A 19,932-nucleotide genomic window follows, 5' to 3' on the forward strand; every position below is an offset into this window, starting at 1 on the left:
CCCCGAGGCGGCGGTGGGGGAGGCTGTTGTAACCCCTGGGTTTGGCAACGACTCCTTCCCCCTGTGGTTACTTAGCAAGGCCAAGGTGCTGAAATCCTGGCACTTGCCCTGTCTCCCTGCCCCCCACGCCTACACGCAGTTACTTCATATTTCCTGACTTTATCACAGGAGTGGGGAGAGCGTGCCCCCTTCCTACCTAAAGTGGGCTGGAGAGGTGTGGGTGTCCGATTTCTTGCTCCGGGATATTTCACATGGATCAACTTAAAGTCTGCCTCCTCCAGGAAGTTGTTTCTCTTTCCCTCCTCGCCACTCACAACCGCCCCAAAGGACGGGCCTCTCTCATCTTTGTTTGGCACATGCCACCCTGAGGCTGCACAGCCTGCCCTCCACAGCCGTGTCTCCAAATCTCCATCATTAGCAGGCCAGAGGTGAGGGGCCTGTCCTGCCTTCGTCTTTTTGGGCCTGATTTTTCTGAGTATCTGCTGTGGCGAGAGAGGAGGTGCCACAGAGGAATGAGCAAGGGACCCAGAACCCTGAGACCAGAGCAACCACTGTCTCTGGAGGCCTTGTGGGTGCTTCTTGGGACAAGCCTGGCTGCATCGTGGGGTGGGGTGGGGCTTACCAAAGCCCCCTTGGGAAACTTCACCCAGCGAGCAGGGTGCACAGGGCCAAGAAGATGTTACAAAGGATCCACCTGGGCCACAGAAGGGCATTGCCCCTGCCCCCCTGGGGGGTGGGATCCCACCAGCTGATGGTGATATGACTCTGGGCACCTGGCTTCCAGTCAGTCATGTGACTGGCTTGCTTTCTGTCATCAGTTCTCCCAGCAGCCCTTCGAGGAAAAGCTATTTCCTCCTTTTTTTTTTTTAAAGATTTATTTATTTATGCATACAAGAACTGGGGTATAGGTCAGAGGTGTGGGGGGTGAGAGGATTCACCAGAGACAGAGTGGGGAACAGAACAGGCAGATCTAATGAAATATACTGCTGAGGGGAGCGGCGGGCGAGTCAGGAGAGGTCTGCTGTGCCATGTGATTTGCTCCCTGTCCTGGGATTGAACTCGTGCTACAGTGGATTACTTCACAGTGATGACGCTTAACCCCTTGCGCCACCAGGGAGGCCCCTGTTTCCCCTTTGTACAGATGAGGAGACCAGGCGCAGATCATGCGGCGGCAGTAGTTGACAGCAGTGTTAGCAGACAGGGTGGTGTGCTCTGTGCACATTAGCTCATTCCGCCGCTGCAGCACAGCCAGGCAGGGTCATTCCGTTTTATGGAAGAGCAAATAGATGTGCCTTTGAATGGTGACCTGCTGGGACTCTGGCTCTTGTGTTCTTTCCCCTTTTTCCACCCAGCTCCCCAGGAGAACTATCTCCACCTAGATAATAAGGACAATAGTTCCTTATACTGGGGAGAACTTTCGATACTTAACAAGTGCTTTCAGCTCCTTCACCTCATTTATCCTTGACCTGCTGGGGCGGGCGGGGTGGGGTGGGGTGGGGTGGGGTGGGGTGGGGTTGGGGTGTATCAGAGGAGGGAGCCGAAGCTGAGGGAAGCAGCAGACTCTGTTCCCTGACACACACTGTAAGTCAGGTTTTCAGTCTTGGGCTCAGAGTCAGTGACCTTGACCGGGGTAGTGAGACCTGGGTCCCATGTGGCCTAGTAGGGAGTGACTGGGGAAGCTTGTTTATCCCAGGACAGCAGCCACGTCTTTGGGTGCCAGACCTATGCCTACTGAGTCGGCCAGGTGGCCCAGCTGCAGGAAAGGGGTTGAGGGTATGCTGGGCCGGGCCTACCCTGCACTGGGAAGATTCTGGCCAGACCCTTGCCAAGCTCCAAACACCTCCTTGGACTTCCGCCCTGTAGGTGGCTTACTGGAGCCAGAGGAGGGTGGGGCTTCACAGGGCAGGCAAACATACTAGGGCCACCTTTACACACCCCACAGCTTGAGGGGGGCAGTCAGAGACCCACCAGAGAGACCTGGAGGCCAAGGTGGAACAGAGAACCGCAGGTCTTTGAAAACTGTGAGGTGTGTTCACACACTCAGGCAGAGGCCAGGGACACATACTCCTATTCTCAGGAGGAAAATTAAGCCTGGCTAATTCCCTAGCCTTTGTAGTGCCACAAAAGCTCAGCTGCGTCTCTTTTTGCCCCTGGAACCTGACCCCTGAGAGGCGGGGTCTGGGTGAGGAAGTGTCCCAGCTGGCCTCTGGCTCTGGGACTGGATCAGAGCAGGGAGCAGGTGGACAGTGTGGGCTCACTGCTGGCAGGAGCCACCTCTGCTCCTCCTGAGGGAGGTGGGCACCATGCACAGGATCTGAAGGCTCCTCTGCTTGACCTGTGCCTCCTGCTTGCCAGGGGCCTGGCTTGCTCCTTACCTCCAGGGGGTCTGGATTTCTGTTGCTCAGCAGTCACTGTCATCAGGTCCTCACTGATAAGATCCTAATCTCTTGCAGGTCTTGACCACATTTAAACCCCTCAGCTGCCAGATAAAGGAGAGACATTCTTGTGTCTCCATCCCACAGAGGGGCACCGAGGTTTAGAGAGACCCCTGTGTGCCCACAGCACAGAGGCAGATTTCAAGCCCTTTGCTGGAAGCAATTCAGCCCGCTGTTGGCCCCAGCCCAGGCCTCAAACCATACGACTACTGATTGTTGGGAGGCTTGTTCAAATGCAGCTTCCTAGACCTCACAAAAGGGCTTCTGGTTGGCAGTACGGGGCCCAGGAATCTGCATTTTGATTCACTTGGTGATTCTGATGAGGGCTTTTGGTCCCACAGATGGACTTGAGAGGCTTGGAGCTGGCCTGGGAGCCAGAAGGAGGCAGTCCTCGGTAGACCATCATGAGTTTACCTTTTCTGCTTGAGGGGTGTCCGCCACGGGAGGTGGGGCTCTGCCCTGAGGACATCTCTGTAATCTGCAGTTGGGGTTCCTGGAGACTGGGGCAGGCAGAGGGTGGATCAAAGGGCCCTGCTGCCTTTCACAGCCTGGCTTTGTGTTCCTTCTACCACCTACTGGCTGTGTGGTCTGAGGCTGGCCGCTGCCTCCCCGGAAAAGTGGGGACAGCAAACTCCAAGAGCCTGAAGGTTGGGGGCTGGGACTGGTGCTTTGGAAGGGCTGAGTGGGCCTGCCTGGGGCTGGCGACAGGACCTAGTTCCTGTGGCCCTTGTGGGGGCAGAGCTGGCTACAGCCACCTGTGCTGGCAGGAAGAGAAATAGGGGCCTCCCCTGCCGCAACCCCACCAGGTTTCTTCCCAGGCGCCTTCCTGGCCCTGCCGCCTCAGGTCTCAGCCCTCCTCTGGGGAGCTGCTTCTCCTATCTCTGGATTGGCTCCCAGAGCTGTGCTGTGGTTGTCTGGGACACCTGTCTTGTCCCCTGTGGGGGAGGTGACCACAGGGATGACCGGAAATGACTCTCTGGGTGGTCCTATCCAGCCTGGCTGAGGCTGGAACTGGCAGCTGGGTCTCTGGCAGAGTGGAGGCAGCAGCTTTGCTGTGCGTGAGTGGGGGCTCGGCTGGTGTGTCTGTGCAGCTGGGCGGGCGAGAAGTGTGAGGAGGGTCTCTTTCGTTCCTGCTCATATCACATCTGCATGGCGCTGTGCCATCCCTACCCAGCATGGGAAATGCCATGGGGGACAGGAGAGTGCAGGGGCCCCATGCTCTTATTTTGGATCCTGTGGCCAGCACGGCCAGCAGCACACCTGTCGCCTCTTACCTGAGCCAGCTGGCCCAACGTCAAGCCCACATCTCTCGCCACTAGCCGAATGACCTTGGGCACATAGGTGATTTAACTTCTTGGAGTTTCAGTGCCTTTGTCGGTAAAGCGAAGCTGTTTGTCTATATTCGGCGTTTGGAACAGTTCCTGGCACAGTGTTAGCCCTCAATAAATTTTTGCCACTACCACTCCCCTGGAAAGGAGAGGAAGCAGAACGTGGGCTCACTGTGGCTGGGGAGTGGACACAGCGACCTTTAGATGATTGCTTCCAGCGCTGACCTTTTCCACTAGCTCGCCTCCCCATCCATGTGTCTAATAAAAAAAAAGATTTCTTTTTTGTTCCAAGGGGGCAAGTTACAGAGTATGTGGGCCCAGCACATTTAGGCACGCAGAGTAAGTAAAAATTACTGGTCACTGTATTTTGCTCAATAAAAAAACATTTTTTTTTTTAAGTCACGAGCTTTCCTCTTCTGTCGGGCCAGCAAGGCAGTTGTTTTCTAAATTTTGCTGCTTGTTTGGACATTTTGTGTCTACTTTCAATTCATTCATCACTCGCCCAACAAACATTTGTTTGCAGCTACTGTTTACTAGGGTAAGGGATGAACAAGATAGGTCCAGGGTGAATAATTGATAAACCTACACATAAAAAGTAGAGTTTCCTGGTGTTGGCTATTTGGGCATGAAGGATCAGGCCCTACCCTGCCTCAAGTCCTTGAGACAGGGCCCTGGGCCAGAGCACTGAGCGGTCCCCTGACTGGGTGATGTTGGGCAGAGGGTCTCTTCCTTCAGCAGAGACACCCCCCCCCCCATCATGTCCTGGTGAGGGGTCCCAGACCAGGGCACATACTCCTGCCTGGGTGCCAACAGGGCCCTAATGGACAGGCTGCAGGCCAAGCCCATTCTATGTCCTGGCTGCCTACACAGGACCTCCACCACTCCCTCCAGCACCCAAGGCCTCTCAGAGACCCTTCCCCACCTGGTTCTCCATAGTGAGGACCTGCAGAGGCTTAAAGATGGCACAAATGCCAGAGCGGGGAGGGGCTTTTAGAGATCAGCTAAAAGCGGCCCCAGAGAGGGGGACTGGCTGGCCCAGGGACACAGCAAGTGGTGCTGAGTGTAGCCTTTACTCTGCCCCAGCCCTGCCCTCTCTGGGTGGCCTGTGCCAGGAGTGAAATGAATTATCCTTCCCTAGCAGGGAGGGAGAGGCAGTTCCCGAGCCTGGGAACTAACTGATGTCATCGCAGTGTCGCCATGGCGATTATTCCTCTGGATTAGGAGGCTGAGCCTTGCAAGGCCAGGAAGTAGGGGAAGAAGTGGGGCCATTTGTTCAGCACTTTAATGTTGACGAAGCACTTTCTCCCCTACCCGCACCAGCTTGGAGTGGGTCCTTTTGCAGGCCCCGGCACGTGTCTGGGCCTTAGAGCCGCAGCTGTGACCTGCACCTTTGATTGGAGTGGATGGTATTATGATCCCCAATGTATAGGTGTGGAAACTGAGGCTCGAGAGGTCAAGTCATTTGGCCAAGATCCCTTAGCAAGGGGGAGACTGAGCCTTTGTTGGTACCAGCTCCCTCTGGCTCTACCTCTTGGGGATAGGATGCCCCCTCCCAAACCTTAGCTGGTTCCTGTGACAAGTCTTTCACAGGCCTCTGGCCATGGATTTGGGACTTCTGCACGTTGGGATACTGCATCAGGGCTGTTTTTCTGATGCTAAGTGTCTTACCTTCCTTGAGGCTCAGAGGGCTCCTCATGCCCTCCATCCCCATCCCAAACACTAAGATGCCTGCTGGGGCTTCCTGGAAGAGCTTATTGCTGGGGCAGTTCTGGCCTTCAGAGGTGTGTTGGCACCTGCATCTACATTGTGGGAAGTAGCATGTCCAGGCTTTTGTTTTTATTTTTTTATTATTTATTTATTTATTTATCAAAGATTTATTTATTTATTTATTTATGCATACAAGCACTGGGTACAGTCAGAAGTGCGGGAGGGTGAGAGAATTCACCAGAGCCAGAGCGGGGAGCAGAGCAGGCAGAAGGACCAAAGTACACTGCTGAGGGGAGCAGCGGGCGGCAGGAGAGGTCTGCGCGCCACGTGGGACCCTCGCCCGGTGGCTGGGGATCGAACCTGCGCTGCAGAGGCTGCGGGCAGCTTCGCAACCCAGCCCTCAACAGCTGCGCCACCGGGGAGGCCCCCAGGCTTTTGTTTTTAGCCTGCATGAGAACAAAGGAGGTTCTGTAACCTTTTAGGAAGGGGAACCCCATGGGTGGATGGACCAGGGCTCCAGGAGACAAACAAGTACTTTGGACTCCTGGGGGGGGGGGTGTGCAGAGGAACTGACAGGTGTGGCCATAGTGTGTGTGTGTGTATGTGTGTGTGTGTGCGCACGCGTGGGCGCACAAATGATTGTGTGGGTCAGAGTGTGGCCGGATGGCTCCAGCCTGGGCGCTGCCTGGGCCTCCCATCCTGGAAACTCCCAAGTCCAGGGCCTGGTGTCCTGGACTGACCTGCCTCCGGACAGTGCAGCCTGTGGCGGAAATACAGGCAGCTGGTGGGCGTTGAACAGCTGGCTGCTGGGTGGACGTGATGTCACTGCAAGCTGAGGCAGTATTCTGTCCTGGGGGCATTTCCCACTTCCATTTTGTTCTTGAAAAACCCCAAGGGAGAATAAGATGTTCCTTATATTCAGTTCAGTTAGTGTTAGGGAAGTCCTGACTTGAGTTTCTCTAGTACGCCTTTTCCACGGTGTTCTTGGAAGTGGTGGGTGGTGGGGTTCCTCCTTGGAGCTGTTCTGCGGTGCTGTCTCCTCTCTGTCTCCACCCCTGGCCAGTTTCACCTGTCCCGTGGCACTGGCCACAGAAGCCGGCATGGAGTTTCCCAGAAGCCACCAGTTCTGTCCGAGGCTCATTAACGAGCCTCCTTTCTGGGTGCCCACTGTGTCCCTGGGCACAGCCGTCCCTCAGCATCCCTGTGCTTCTGGTGGGTAGGGCTGGCTCCTCCCGAGGGTGAGAGCTGGGCTGTGCAAAGACCCCTCCTTCCTTCCGTCAGGCAGGATGGGCTGGCCGTGAGGGCAGGGGGCAGGCAGGGCTTGTGGCTCGGTGGCTCTGGACATCTGCTGCCGATCCGTGTGACCTTGGGCAGGGGGCTTTGCCGCTCTGTGGCTCAGTTTCCTTAACTGCACTAGGGAGCTAATAATAGTATCTCGTAAGGCGTAAACGGCATAGTTCGTGTAAGGCGCTTGGCACTGTGCCTGCCACGCAGAGTGCCCCGAATACATATTAATGTGTTAATACTTTTTTGGCCAAGGCTGCTGCTTTGAGTTGGGGTGTGGGGTGGATGCCGCCACAGTGGGATTTCTGGCCAGAATCTCTTCCCGGCTGGTGGCTGCCTTGGGGGTGGCCAAGGCTGGGGCCCTCCCTGCCCCCCCTGGCTTGACTCCAGCCCTTCTCCCCGCTTGCTTTCCAGGTGCGCTACAAGGAGGAGTTTGAGAAGAACAAGGGCAAAGGCTTCAGCGTGGTGGCAGACACACCCGAGCTCCAGAGAATCAAGAAAACCCAGGACCAGATCAGTAACGTAAGTGCCCTCTAACCACCTGCTGGCCCCTCCCTGCCAGCCTGGCAGACACCAACGAGGCCGGCGCTCTGCTGCCCCTGTTCTCCAGGGCTGCCTGGCTGGTGGCTGCTTGAGCAGAGGGAAGGGAAGGGTTTGGGGGTCCCAGAGGCTTTCTCTCATTTCCTGCTCACTGCCCACATGGCATTTCTGCGCTGGGGGTGTGTGCCAGGAGGGCCTGTGTGCTAAATCACCCCCACTTTCTTTGATGTTTTTGTTTTGCTTTTTTCTGCCCTGGAGATTGTGGGTTTCCTGGTCCAGACTGGCAGTTTTGTCTAAGCTCAAAGGTCAAAGTGAAAACTGGGTGGCAGAGATGGGGAGGCGTCGGCCTCTCTTGTCTGCCTCTGGGTGCTGACATTGCAGTCATTTCCGCCCGCCCTGGGCCCCCTCCCCCACCTTGGCTAGCTCTTCCTTCCTGTTTAAAAACCCCAGTCTGCTTTGCCCGCTGCCTCGCACCCCCTGTGCTGGCCCTCCTGGGCTGGGGCCGGCCAGCAGTGCCTGGCTGGGTCCGGGCTTGCATGAAAGAGTGGGCGGTACATCGATGGGGCCCCATGGCACCTCTGGCCAGAGAACAGGTCTGGGTTTCCTGCTTGGCAGAACCAAAGACCAATAGCCCATGTGACTCTGAGCTTAAGGGGAGGCAGCTAAGGGGGCTTTGGGCTACGTGGGGCAAGGTGCTGCTATGAGCCACCAACACAGCACGTGGGCTGCAGGCCCACACACGGGTTCTGTGTAGCGTCCTGGGACATGGAGGGGCAGGGAGTGTCCAGCCAGCCTGGGCGATGAGGGCTTGTCCTTGAGAAACTGGGCAAGCAGCTGTCCTCACATCTGGCAGGAAGGCACTGGTGAGCTGCCCAGTGTCAGCATGGGCAGAGGGGCTGGGGATAGAGGCTATGGAGGGCGAGGATTTCAGGTGGCCCAGTTGGCACCCACCCCTGGCTCCACACTCCTCCTGGGATGCTACCTCCTTGGTGGGACACTCCTTCTGAGCTTCTGGGCCTAGTTTAGAGAGGTGCCAGCACAGTTCAGGTGGATTTCAGAAGCCAGGGCTCTTGTCAGGAGAGCCAGCCCCTGCCCAAGGTGTGGCTCTCCAACATGGACTGCGACTGACCACGTAAAATAAATCGCTTGCTTAGGTAGAGAGAAAACATGGTCAGAGCTTTCGTGCAAGAGTTCTTAATTTGGAGAGCGCGCAGATATTATCTGTTCTGTTTTATTTTGTAAAGATGCGAGTTGCAGACTTAGCTAAATGGTTTCCATGAGGTTGTTGACTGTTGACCTGCAGTTTGCAATTCATGATGCCCTTGGGCCTGGGTGGGGGGGTGACGGGGGTGGGGCATGCCTCCAGGACTGTGATCCCTGGTCTCCCTTGTCCCCCTCCTCCATAGCTTGTTTTAGTTGCTTCCTTCTCTTTTTCCAGCATTCGGTCCTCTTTGTTTCCTTTTTAAGGTATTAAGATTTTGTTTTTTATAGAGTAGTTTAAGGTTCACAGCAAATTTCAGGTGAATGTATAGAGATTTCCCAGATACCCTTCCTCCTACTCATACACCACCTGCCCCATCACGGCCTCGCCTGCAGAGTGTACATTTCCATCCATCTACACTGACACATAATCACTCCAAGTCCAGGGTTTGTGTCAGGGCTCGCTCTTGGTGGTATAGGTTCTGTGGGTTTTGGACAAATGTGCAGTGACATATCACCACAAGGTAGTCCCGTACAGAGTAGTTTCCCTGCCCTAAACCCCCACTGCTCCACCTGTTCCGCCCTCCCAGCCCCTGGCAACCACTGATCATGTCACTGTCTCAACAGCTTTGGCTTTTCCAGAATGTCACATAGTTGGAATTGCATAGTATGTCGCCTCTCTTGTTACTTCTTGATAAGCTGGGGCCTGGTTTCACACCCCAGAACTTCCTCCTGTGGTTTTTCATAGTGAGGACTTTTTGTCTTTTATGGTTGATACTCACTCCCCCTCTGCAGCCCCAACTCCCCGACACACTCATTGCTTCCAGCCTGTGGGTTTTAGATGGGAGCGGGATGGGGTGGTGGAGTGAGGACAAGTAAGCACAGTCATGCCTGCCTCCCTCCTTCCTGGAAGGCTTCCAGAAGACTCCACATCCAGCTGATTGCACTGCTCTTCTTCCCCCCGCCCCGTTAATGGAGGTGTTCACATCTGGGAGTCCTGGTCACCGAGCACACTGCCTGCGGCCAAGACATCCACACCGGAGAGATAGCCATCTTATCGCTAACCACAGGCTGCATTTAGCTAATTGCCTTCTGCTCCGAGCTGGGGTGGGGAGATGTCTTGAAGCTGACATGGTTCTGCTTTTGCAGCTTTGGTTGGGTCCTGTGAGGTGTGACCACAAAGCTGGGACTCTTGGTTTTAGTGACTGCATTTAGAATCTTACAGGGGCCTTCACACAGCTGTGAGCATCTCTTGGGAAGGTTTGTTGAAAATGCAGATTCATAATTCTCTTCCCTGGGCCACCCAACTCAGCATCTCAGAGAGGGCCTCAAGAACCAGCATCTTACACACATCCCCTGGGTCACTGGGCTGCTCACTGACGTCTGAGAACCATTACCTAAGAGTCTGAAAAAGCTTCACCGAGGCCTCAGTCAGAGGGCACCAGGCCTGGCTGCACCCTGAACTCCAGGAGACTCCAGACCACACTTAGAGCCATTACTAAGTTGTTTCACCTCCAGAAAGGCTTGGGAAAGATGCTGTTTAGAAGCCTCCCTTTTGTTATGCAGCTAAATTGGTGCACCTGTATGTCGCTTGCTGCTCACCTCCCAGGTGAGTGTATGAAGTGAGCCTGTCGTATTTAACTTAATGCTAAGGACCTAGCTGGAGGATCTGACAGGCAGAGATGATGCCTAGTCAGTGAAAGAAACTGCTGGATACAATTAGATACAGAACTGTTTGATATTTACAGGATCACAGAACCATAAACTTCAGAGTTATCCTTGCTACAGACAGAAACTCTTTGCATTTCTATCAGTCAAAAATAATTAGCAGCTTATATTCTTTAAGTTAGCTGCAGTTTTTAGAGTCTGTGCTAATCAGTAAATAGTTAAGATGAGGAAAGTTCCAGCCCCAGAGTCAAATGGCATGGAAGCAGCCTTGTTGGATAAACCTTAGCTTAATTTTATTTATAGCTCTAATTTCAACTATGCATTTCTAAACATGAGTTTTGTTTTTCCTGATTTTGAACATAGAACATGTGTTCTTTTGTGTCTTGTTTCCTTTGGGTATTGAGATTCCTAGATTGATTCATACATAGATTCATCTATGTATGTTTGCATATAGCTGTAGTTTGTTCTTGTTCGTTGCTGTGTAATATTCCCTTTGGACCTTCAACCACATTTTATTGCTCCTGGTGCTCATTGGCCTTTGGATTGTTTCCCCAAGCTTTGGACGTCCTCATATTGTGTAGTCCTTCAGGTTTTGATGTGAGGACTGAACTCTGGCACCACTGCTTATCTACCTCCTGAGGCTTGGCTTCCCCATTTGTAAAAGGGGGATGATAAGAATATATTGTTCTTGGACTGGTGAAAAAAGGAAATGATAATTCATGTAGGGGCACAAAATAGGCCCTCAAAAAATAGCAGATGTTCCAAAAATAGACCCTGGCTAGCGAGTTGATTCTTCCATTCAAAACCTGATGACTGTCTGTAGCCGTGATATAGAATCATGTGGGAGTATGATTTGTTTTCCACCACAATCAGAAGAGCAGAAGGTCCAGAAAACAGAACATTTGCTAGCAGAGAAAATGTGTTTTCTTTAGTGTTGGAACAAACTCTCAAGTAGTAATCCCAGAGTTCTGGCCAATAGTGGCCTGGGCCTCTCAACCCCCATGTCCCTGGATCTTGGGGCTCAGTAGAGCCTGTGTCCTTCCATGAGACCCAGGTCAGTTCTTAAGCTGGGGCTCTGCTGACATTTCTGGATGTATGATGACTCTCGTTCAGGGCCTTAGGTGGTCAGAAGTTTGCTGAGCTAGGATCAGAGATCTGCCAGGCCTTTGTAGTCTAGAAAACATTTCTTTTCCTATTGGATGTAGAAAGCTCTTTTAATGTGCCTGTTTGCTTCACATACTTAGGCAGGTCAGCAAAACAATAGCAGTGTGCTCATTTGCTGGGGGAGGGGAGGGAGAGGCGGCAGGGCCAGGCACCGCCTCTGTGTTCCCTTGCCTGGCACCCTCTTCTCTCCAAGTTACTGTGACCCTCTGACCAGCCTCCTTGCTGAGAGTGAAAGCGGATGCTATTAATATTTGTTCCAGAAGAGAAGACTTGAACTGGGACTAAGAGCAGACTTGGGTGTGGGGTCACCTGTTCCCCGTCTGCTCTCAAGAAAGAGCCCCTCTGGCTGTGACTCTGTCCTATGTTACCAACCTCAGCCCTTAGCTGGGGAAAGCTATGCTGCAGGACATCATTTAACTTGGGAGCTTTATTTTCCTATTCTGTAAAATGGAAATTATAGTGTAGCTGTCCTTAGTGTATTTAGGTTGATTATTGCCAGAGCCAAGGGCAATAATATGTAAAGAGTCTTTATGAATTCAATGTGAAGAGCTGAGTAAATGAGGAGGTTATTCATGTTAATAAACAACAGGTGATGCCTGCAGCCATGGGGGCAGGATTTTGTGTTCAGGCTGCCACTACGCCATCTGCCTGCATCAGCTGGCCCTGGTTTGATAAATATTTACCCAAGAGTAGGGCCTCTTTAAGCAGCTACTTGTGGAATCACACATGTCCATGCTTGCTTTTAGCTCTAGGGTTTGGTTAGGCACTGTAGGGGCAGGAGGACACGGGAGCAGGTTTTCTAATCCAGCAGACCGGGTAAAGGAGGAGAGAGTGAGTCCTGGAGCCCTCAGTGGCTTTTGTAGGCTTTTATTGGGATTTACCAGGCACACAGCAGGCAGGGGTGCTGGGGGGGCCGGGAGGCTGACAGGCCTCCCAGCCCCCAGCAAGTTTTCACTCTCTCTGGGCTCTCCGGCCTTCTCTCTGCTTCTCTCGTGGTTCCCTGCTTCTATGTTTCTTCTTTGCTGGCGTCCCCGTGACACCACCCTTAAAAGCCCAGTCTTAGCCCAGGTGAATCCCATCTACCTAGGCCCATACCCTACTCCAGGTGCCCGCCATCAGGCGTGCATTCAGGACCACAAGGATCCATCATCTGTCCTGATGGCGGGAGGGCAGAAAAGCCTGATACTTTTTACCTTACACTACAGGCACCTAGAGCGAGTTGGGACTGTCTGGGAGTGCACAGTACCATGGCCTCATTTACAGACAAGGAAACTGAGGCCCAGAGTGGGAGAGGCCACATGAGTAAGGGAAGGGCTCTTGATCCCCCAGGGTTGTGCCAAAGGTCACAGATAGGGGACCCACGCTGGGTCTTAGTCCCTTGGCAGGGAGGGAGCTGGCACTAGACATACCCTTTTCCCCAGGGTTCTCTGTCACCTCATCATTAGCTTAGATAGGGTCACACCTGAGAGAGAGGGGACTGTCACCCGGGGTAGCTGTACCTCTAGTCCACCTCCTGCACCCACGGGCCCCGTGACAGCCTCTGTCTGCCTCCACATTGGCGGGTCACTGGCTCCCTGGACCAAGCCTCCTTTCATTAACAGAAAGTAAACACGGGAAGCTGACCTTTCCCACCCCAGGACAAAAGTCGGAAGGGCAGTTGCCTTGTGAGCCTGGAGGCCTCAAGAGGATTGTCCCCTTTCCTTGCCCCCGCTCCACCCACCAGCAAATGGGGGCTACTAAGGGGGTGGAGGTGGGGGAGATTCATCTTTTGCCCATGTCTTAGGAATCCGTGAACAGGGCACTGGCCCTTGTGTCTGAGAACTTCACCCCTGCTTGCCCTTCCTAGTGGGAGTCGGGGGCTCCTGTGGGTTCTCAGTCTGGCCAGGGTGGGCAGCTGCCCCCTCAGGAATACACTCAGCGTGTTTCACCATTCGGGTGTGGGGCCCTGCTTGGGCATGAGGGAAGGGGCAGGGAGAAGCGGGGGCTGGTCCTGATCTGAACCCCTAAGTGAGACTCTGTGCCTCCAGACCAGACCCTTCCCGGGCCAGTCCTTCCAGCCTAGGCTGCGGGGACTGACCCACTGACCGTCACTCAGCCAGCGGCAGCACGCAGGTGCTCCCAGCTGGCCAGTGCTCCCAGCTGGCCATGGCTCAGACCTGAGCTTCTGATGCAAGCCCTTTCCCGCCAAGTGTTAACCCCTGCCCTCCGTGCAAAATGAATTCCAGGGGCATGGGAGGGGCCAGGGAGTAGGCAGCAGAGAAAGTGGGAGTGGATGGCCAAAGGGGACTGCCCGGGGCCAGGGGGAGGGGGCAGGTTTTGTCCCTCTTCTTTCCCTGACCTACCGCCCCCATCCCCACCCTATTTTCCATGAGATAATCATAGGGCAGGTTCCTGGTGGACCAGGAAGTGAGAACCAGTTTCCAGTCAGGTGGCCTGAGGCCTACAGAGAATTCAGGACCTGGGCCTGCCTGAGACAGGACCAATTTCTCAGTGTCCTGCTTTCCGAGTTTCCTCTGGGGGGTGTGGGGAGCTATTCTGTCACTCTCTGTCCCACTTCCTCTTCCCCTACCCCCAGGTCAGCCCAGCTTTCCTGAACACTCAAACTGCAGGCCTTAGCACCTTCCTGAGCCGCTTCCCACCCCACGGGGGGTCTTCTAGGTGGGGTTTGGGCTGTGTGCCCCTGGAGAGTGCAGGGGAAACGCTCAGGTCTTCTCGCTTGAGCTCCTTTTCATCTTACACTTTCAAAAATTCGTGTATTTTATGTAAGTTTTACAGTATGTGTTCCTTATCTGTCCAGTAGGACTCTGTCATTTATAAAATAGATGTAATTTAGGAGGATCGTGCTAACGTATATTTTACTGACAGGAGTGTGCATAGCTGAGGTTAGCAAACTTTCTGTGAAGGACCAAATAGTAACTATTTTAAGTTTTGTGGGCCGTGTGGCTTCTGTCCCAGCTGCTGGGTTCAGGTGACAGCTGAGAGCAGCCACAGATGACAGGTAAATGAAGGGTGTGGCTGTGTGTCGATGCAACTTTATTTTTGGACAGTGAAATTTGGATTTCAGCAAAATTTCATGTGTCACGAAATATTCCTCTTGAGTTTTCCCTGCACATGTTAAAATGTTTAGGAACCACTCTGTTCAGGAGTATGAGCGTGGCTGAGGGGCTCAGCCAGGGGAGCTTTTGCTAAATTCAGACTCACCTGGGGAGCGTTCAATAAATTCCCCTTTTAGAACCTCGGCCCTGATTTTGCAGGATCTGTGGAAGGCCTTGGAACTTGAATTCTAGCAAGCAATTCAGTGGGGTGGAAGCAGATTTTAAGAGCAGAAGCTCTGGAAGGTCTCCAGGATCCTGATCTGTTTGACGCTACCAGCCTTTGCTGAGTGCCTGCGGTGTGTGGCTTCCCCGGGCCTCATTTTGCTCTTTTTTGGAATCTGACAAGAGGAAGAGTCCATCTCTAAGAGAAGGAGCACCTTTAGGAAGCACTAAGCATTTCCTGTCCAGGGATGCTGGGTCCTCGGCAGAGCATCCCTGGACTCTGGCTCTGCAGGTGGCATCTGCAGAGGCAGAATTGATTAGGAATCAATCACTTTGCTTGTCAGTGCCTTCATTTCCTTTGTGTCTGTTAAATGGGGGCTGTCATTTATAAAATAGATGTAATTTACCTATCATCTCATAGGTGCTGACAAGATAAGTAAGCCTGGGATATAGAGCACCTAGCACTGTGTCTGACACCTAGTAGGTAATCATTAAGCAGGAGCTGCCACTACTGACCCAACAGGAAGCTGGGGGGCCCCAGTTTCTGCTGTGGACAAAAATCACAACTCACACTCACCTGATGCTTTGGTTTATATGCCCTTTTACAGCTCTCATCTCCTCACCTCCTCCAGCAATGCCTGAGGTAGACACCATTTTACAGAGGTGTTCATTGTGGCTCAGCAAGGTTAAGTAGCTTGTCCAAGAGCAGACAGTTGCTCCAACCCCAGCAGAACCTGCCTCTCTCTACCTCTTCCCTCCCAGAATTGTGAGTGGCTCTGTGGGTTTGCTGTGGGTTCTTCATAAAGGGCTTTCTGCCTCTGCAGATAAAATACCACGAGGAGTTTGAGAAGAGCCGCATGGGCCCCAGCAGCGGGGAGGGCTTGGAGCCTGAGCGCCGAGATTCCCCGGACAGCAGCAGCTACCGGCGGCCCCAGGAGCAGCAGCAACCTCACCACATCCCAACCAGTGCCCCAGGTGAGACTGCAGCCTGTGTGGGCAGAAGTCCCGAGACCAGGCCAGCTACAGGTGGGAAGATGTTGGAGAGACGCCTGTGCGATCACATATGCTTATACATGTGCACACATCAAACCCTCAGGTCCCATCCTGAGTGCCCAGGGCATGAGCCCGGGGCAGGGCCTGTGCTAGGCCCCAACATGATGGGGGAGAAGAGCTACTGCTGCAGAAAACAGCACCCACCAACATGCACCCACAGATGTACGCCTTTGAGAAGTGGGGTTGAGCTAGTTTGTGGGCTTCATGGGGGAAGACAGGGGCTGGAGGGGCTGGGTGTGACAAGACAGTTTCTGAGCCAGTCCCGTCTGTCTTACAGTTTATCAGCAGCCCCAGCAGCAGCCGGTGGCCCAGTCCTACGGTGGTTATAAGGAACCTGCAGCCCCGGTCTCCATGCAGCGCAGCGCCCCAGGCGGGGGCGGGGTGAGTAGCCCTGGTTTGAGGAGAAACTGCAGAGTTTGGAGGTCAGAGACCAGAGGTCAGAGGTAGTTGGGCCTAGAGAAGGACTTCTGGACATAGGTCGTGGATTTTCCTTGAAAAACCCCTTCCAGAAGGCTTGGCTTCCCCTGACCTTTGACCCTGGCTCCAGTTGTCATCTGTTAGTAGTGTAGTGTAGTGGGCAGAGCCCTGGGCTAGGATTAGGGCCTGTCTTCCAGCACCTGCTATACCCTGGGCAGGTCAACTCCAGCTACCAGGGGGTGTGCAAGGCATACATTTCTGCTTGAGGCCTTCCAGACCCAGGCCCTGCTTCCCAGTCTTGAGAATAACCACCCCCCGCCCCTTTCAGATCAGCGTGCCTCTGAGGGGCCCTCCCAGACCACCCCATGACACCATGACACTTGTATCACTGGGTTCCTTCACAGTACTTTTTCAGACTTAAAAAACAGTTCCGTTAACTTCTGTGTGTGTTCCATGGGCTTGACTGCCGACAAGGTGTCCCTTTCCTTGAGTGAGGCACAGGGCGAGCACTTGTCAGCTGGGCTGAGTAAATGAGGGAGCCACGTAGGAAGTGGGGCAAGACAAGGCTTGTCAGCCCCTGGCCTATAAGTCTGGCTCCCCCGCCCCCTCCCCGCTGGCACTGGGCTCCCCCCATGGATAGCGCCTCTGAGCTGGGTGCAAAGTAGCTCTTGGAGGAGGAGAAACAATTCTTAGAGACATAAAATAGCCAGAGATAAAGGCCTGCTGCCACCTCCTGCTCTGGACACGCAAATGAAGGCGCATCAGTGGTGGGTGGGGTGCTGGGTGGACCCAAGAATTTGTATGAAGGGTCAGGTTCCAGTCCTTCAGACACGTACTAAGCCTGACAATACTCAGGATTCTAAATAAAAGAACCCCTTCCTGCTCTCTGGAGCATTTATCCTCCCAGTCAGGGAGACAGATGCAAAAGCCATAAATAAGCAGGTATATGGTGTAAGGTCAGGCCGTGCATGTGCTGTAAAGAAAAAGATGGCGGGGGGTGGGGTGGGGGTTGAGCGAAACCTCAGTGAAGGGAAGGCGTGAGCAGTGCAAGCAGCACTCAAGTGCCAAGAGCTTCCCAGGCCTCTGCGGCAGGTGTATTCTAGGCAAGGTCGAGGATCAGCAGGAAGGCCAGTGACTGGAGAAGGGAAGTGGATGAAAGATGGCGCCCGGTCATGTGGGGACTCGTGGGCCACAGGAAGGCCTTGTGACTGGTGAGCTCTGCGTAGTCACAGGGTCTGACTTGTATTTTTGAAAGACGGCTCTGGAAGCGATGTTGAGAAGCAGCAGCAGGAGGCTGAGGCGGAGAGGCAAGCTGGGAGGCTCTTACAGGATACAGGTGTAGACAGTGGTGGCTGGGCCAGAGAGACAGAGGCAGAGACCGAGGTCGTTTGGGGGCCGGTGGAGCTGGTTCCTTCTACTTGAAAGGCTTGAAATGTAGTGTGGAAAAGGATCGGGACCTTTGAAGAATTTAAAGCCAGAGAGTAACATGCTTGGGTTTGCATTTGCAAAGATCCCGAGATCACGGTGGGTGAACAGCTGCAGAGGAGAGACCAGGGACTGGAAGCTGAGGGTCGGAGCAGGGATCTTAGAAGCGGGCGTGGAGAGGTGGGGGCACATCAGAGGCTTCCCATTCAGCCCTGGACCCTCATCTCTTGAGCCTTATCTCAGGACCTGGACTTGGGGACCAGGAAGGCTGAGCACCCCCTCTAGACAAGTCAAGTCGAGGGCAGGTCAGAGGCTGTCATGACCTTGGCCACCCCAAGACCCAGAGGTGGGGTGTCAGCCAAAGATTTGGGCTGAGATTGGAAGGTCGACCCTGATAGACACCCCTGTCACCTGGAGAGTCTTCTCCCGAGAAGAGGTCTCCGCCTGAACTTGGGAGTGGAGCAGACGCCTCCCAGCTTCAGACACGAAGAAGCACTCGAGCTCATGTGCAGATGACAGCCTGCGGGGCTTGGCACATCTTTACTGCCCCGCTGGTGTCCTGCATTCGGAGGTGGCGGGCAGAGAGGCCCTCACCTCCCCCCTTACCTTGTGCCTGACCACTTCGTAGATGCCAAGTCTGTTATTAAAAGGGTGATGGTTCTCAGGAAGTGCCTCAGAGGTGACAACAGCGGGGGCGGCTGGCCCTTCCTTGCCTCCCAGGTCCCCTCTCCCCTGGCAGTCTGGGGTCCCTGGGCAGGGGGCTGTGTCCCGCGCGGCTGACTGTGCCCCACCCCTGCAGAAGCGGTACCGCGCCGTGTACGACTACAGCGCGGCCGACGAGGACGAGGTCTCCTTCCAGGACGGGGACACCATCGTCAACGTGCAGCAGATCGACGACGGCTGGATGTACGGGACCGTGGAGCGCACCGGCGACACGGGGATGCTGCCGGCCAACTACGTGGAGGCCATCTGAGCCCGCCGCGCCGCCCCGCCCCATCGTCCAGTGCATTCCACGGCATCGCATCGTCCGGGCCGGACTGCCCGTCAGTGTCTGTTTTTTTAAGTCCGCGACAGCTTCTTTCTGCCCACCCTCCTCCTGCTTCTGCCAAGCGAAGCCTTGTTCTGCCGCTCCTGCGGGCTCCTTCCTCTGGCAGGTTTTCTCCTTGACCAACCTCTTGGTTTTCTCTCTGAATGGAACAGGTGTGGGCCTCTCTGGGGGAGGGCTGGTCTGGAATGGGGGACCCATCAACTCCCAGGTCTCTGTCCTCTCTCTCGCCCACCCCTCAGACTTTCCCGCTGCCCTTCTCACACACTCAAACATTCCAGGGCTGGTGAGCCCAGACCCCCTGAGCCCCAGGGGGAGGGGCTTCCTACACTCCCACAGGGATGGGGAGCAGGTGGGGGCGGCCTTTGTGTAGGGACCAGGGAGAGGGGCTTTGCCTCTGCTTCTCAAAGACGGGCCGCTGGGCCTCCCCACCCGCGCCTCTCTCCAGGACAACAGCGGAGGTGAATTCTCGCCTCGGGATGCATTCATCTCTCCCCGCACGTGTTCCTTCTCACACTGTGATTCTGCTCTCCTGCCCGTGCAGGCCTCGTGTGGACAAGGAGCTCCCCGGGAAGCTCAGCTCGGGTTGTTCTTGCCTTTCTGACTCGGAGGGACAGCTGCAGGAAGGAGGGGGACAGGGTATTCTCTCCGCCGCCCTTTTTCCTGAGTCCCACCTACGGTCTCCAGGACCCCTGGCTTGGAGCTGCAGTCCTGAAAGGTGGGGCCAGGAAAGGAGCCTCCCAGTCTATGCCAGCCCAGAGCCCCGAGATCTGGGTCGGGTGGGCCACTCTCCCCTGCTCCTCACTGGAAGGCAAAGGGCCTGCCCAGGACCCTCCCCAGGATGTGTGTGCGGGGGGGGGGGGGGGGGGGGAAGGCTCGGTGGTGAGCTGGCTCATGCCCTCCTGCAGGAGTCCGGCCTTCCCTGGGGCACAGACCTGCCTTCCCCTGGAGTTTTTCTGAAAACCCAGTGAGAGGAAAGGGCCCTGGGGAGAGAAGTTAACTTACGTTTTCTTTGGAGTGAAAATTCCTCCTCTTCCTCTGTCCCCCTAACAGAGGACGCCCACCTTTCCATGTGCAAGGGGATGTTGGGGCCTTGGCTTACGGTGTTGGGGGAGGCTCTTTGGCCCCAGGCATGTTCTCTTCCCCATCTCTGTCCCCTGGGCTGCAGAATAGGGGGCCAGAGGGCCCTGTTCACCCATACTGTGGGTGTCTCACTCCAGGGCCTCTCCCCCTAAAGCCCCCTAGATGCAGAAGGAGAGCTTCCCAGGCCTATAAAACTGGAAGCACAGACCCCGGATGAGGAAGGGAATGATGGTGCTATCTCCAAGTCCCTTGCTCACTCTCTGGTGGCTGTGACCCTCCTTGCCGGGCTGTCTTCATCTCTGGGCTTTCTTGTCCCCCCTCACCCT

At 54.8% G+C, this 19,932-nt stretch overlaps 1 protein-coding gene across 1 annotated transcript in view; it reads left to right on the forward strand.

Annotated features, from left to right (window-relative positions):
* LASP1 (LIM and SH3 protein 1) overlaps nucleotides 1–18,451 on the forward strand; it is a gene marked incomplete at both ends in the record, with an annotated part of 33,440 nt that extends 14,989 nt beyond the window's left edge. The window contains 4 exons of the mRNA XM_084238668.1: nucleotides 7,169–7,276; nucleotides 15,408–15,558; nucleotides 15,914–16,017; nucleotides 18,278–18,451. Coding sequence (XP_084094794.1) covers nucleotides 7,169–7,276; nucleotides 15,408–15,558; nucleotides 15,914–16,017; nucleotides 18,278–18,451 — 537 coding nt within the window. The remainder of the gene's footprint in view (nucleotides 1–7,168; nucleotides 7,277–15,407; nucleotides 15,559–15,913; nucleotides 16,018–18,277) is intronic.
* Nucleotides 18,452–19,932: the final 1,481 nt, after the last annotated feature.

Source organism: Talpa europaea (assembly GCF_964194135.1).
Source record: "Talpa europaea genome assembly, chromosome: 7".
NCBI lineage: Eukaryota > Metazoa > Chordata > Mammalia > Eulipotyphla > Talpidae > Talpa > Talpa europaea.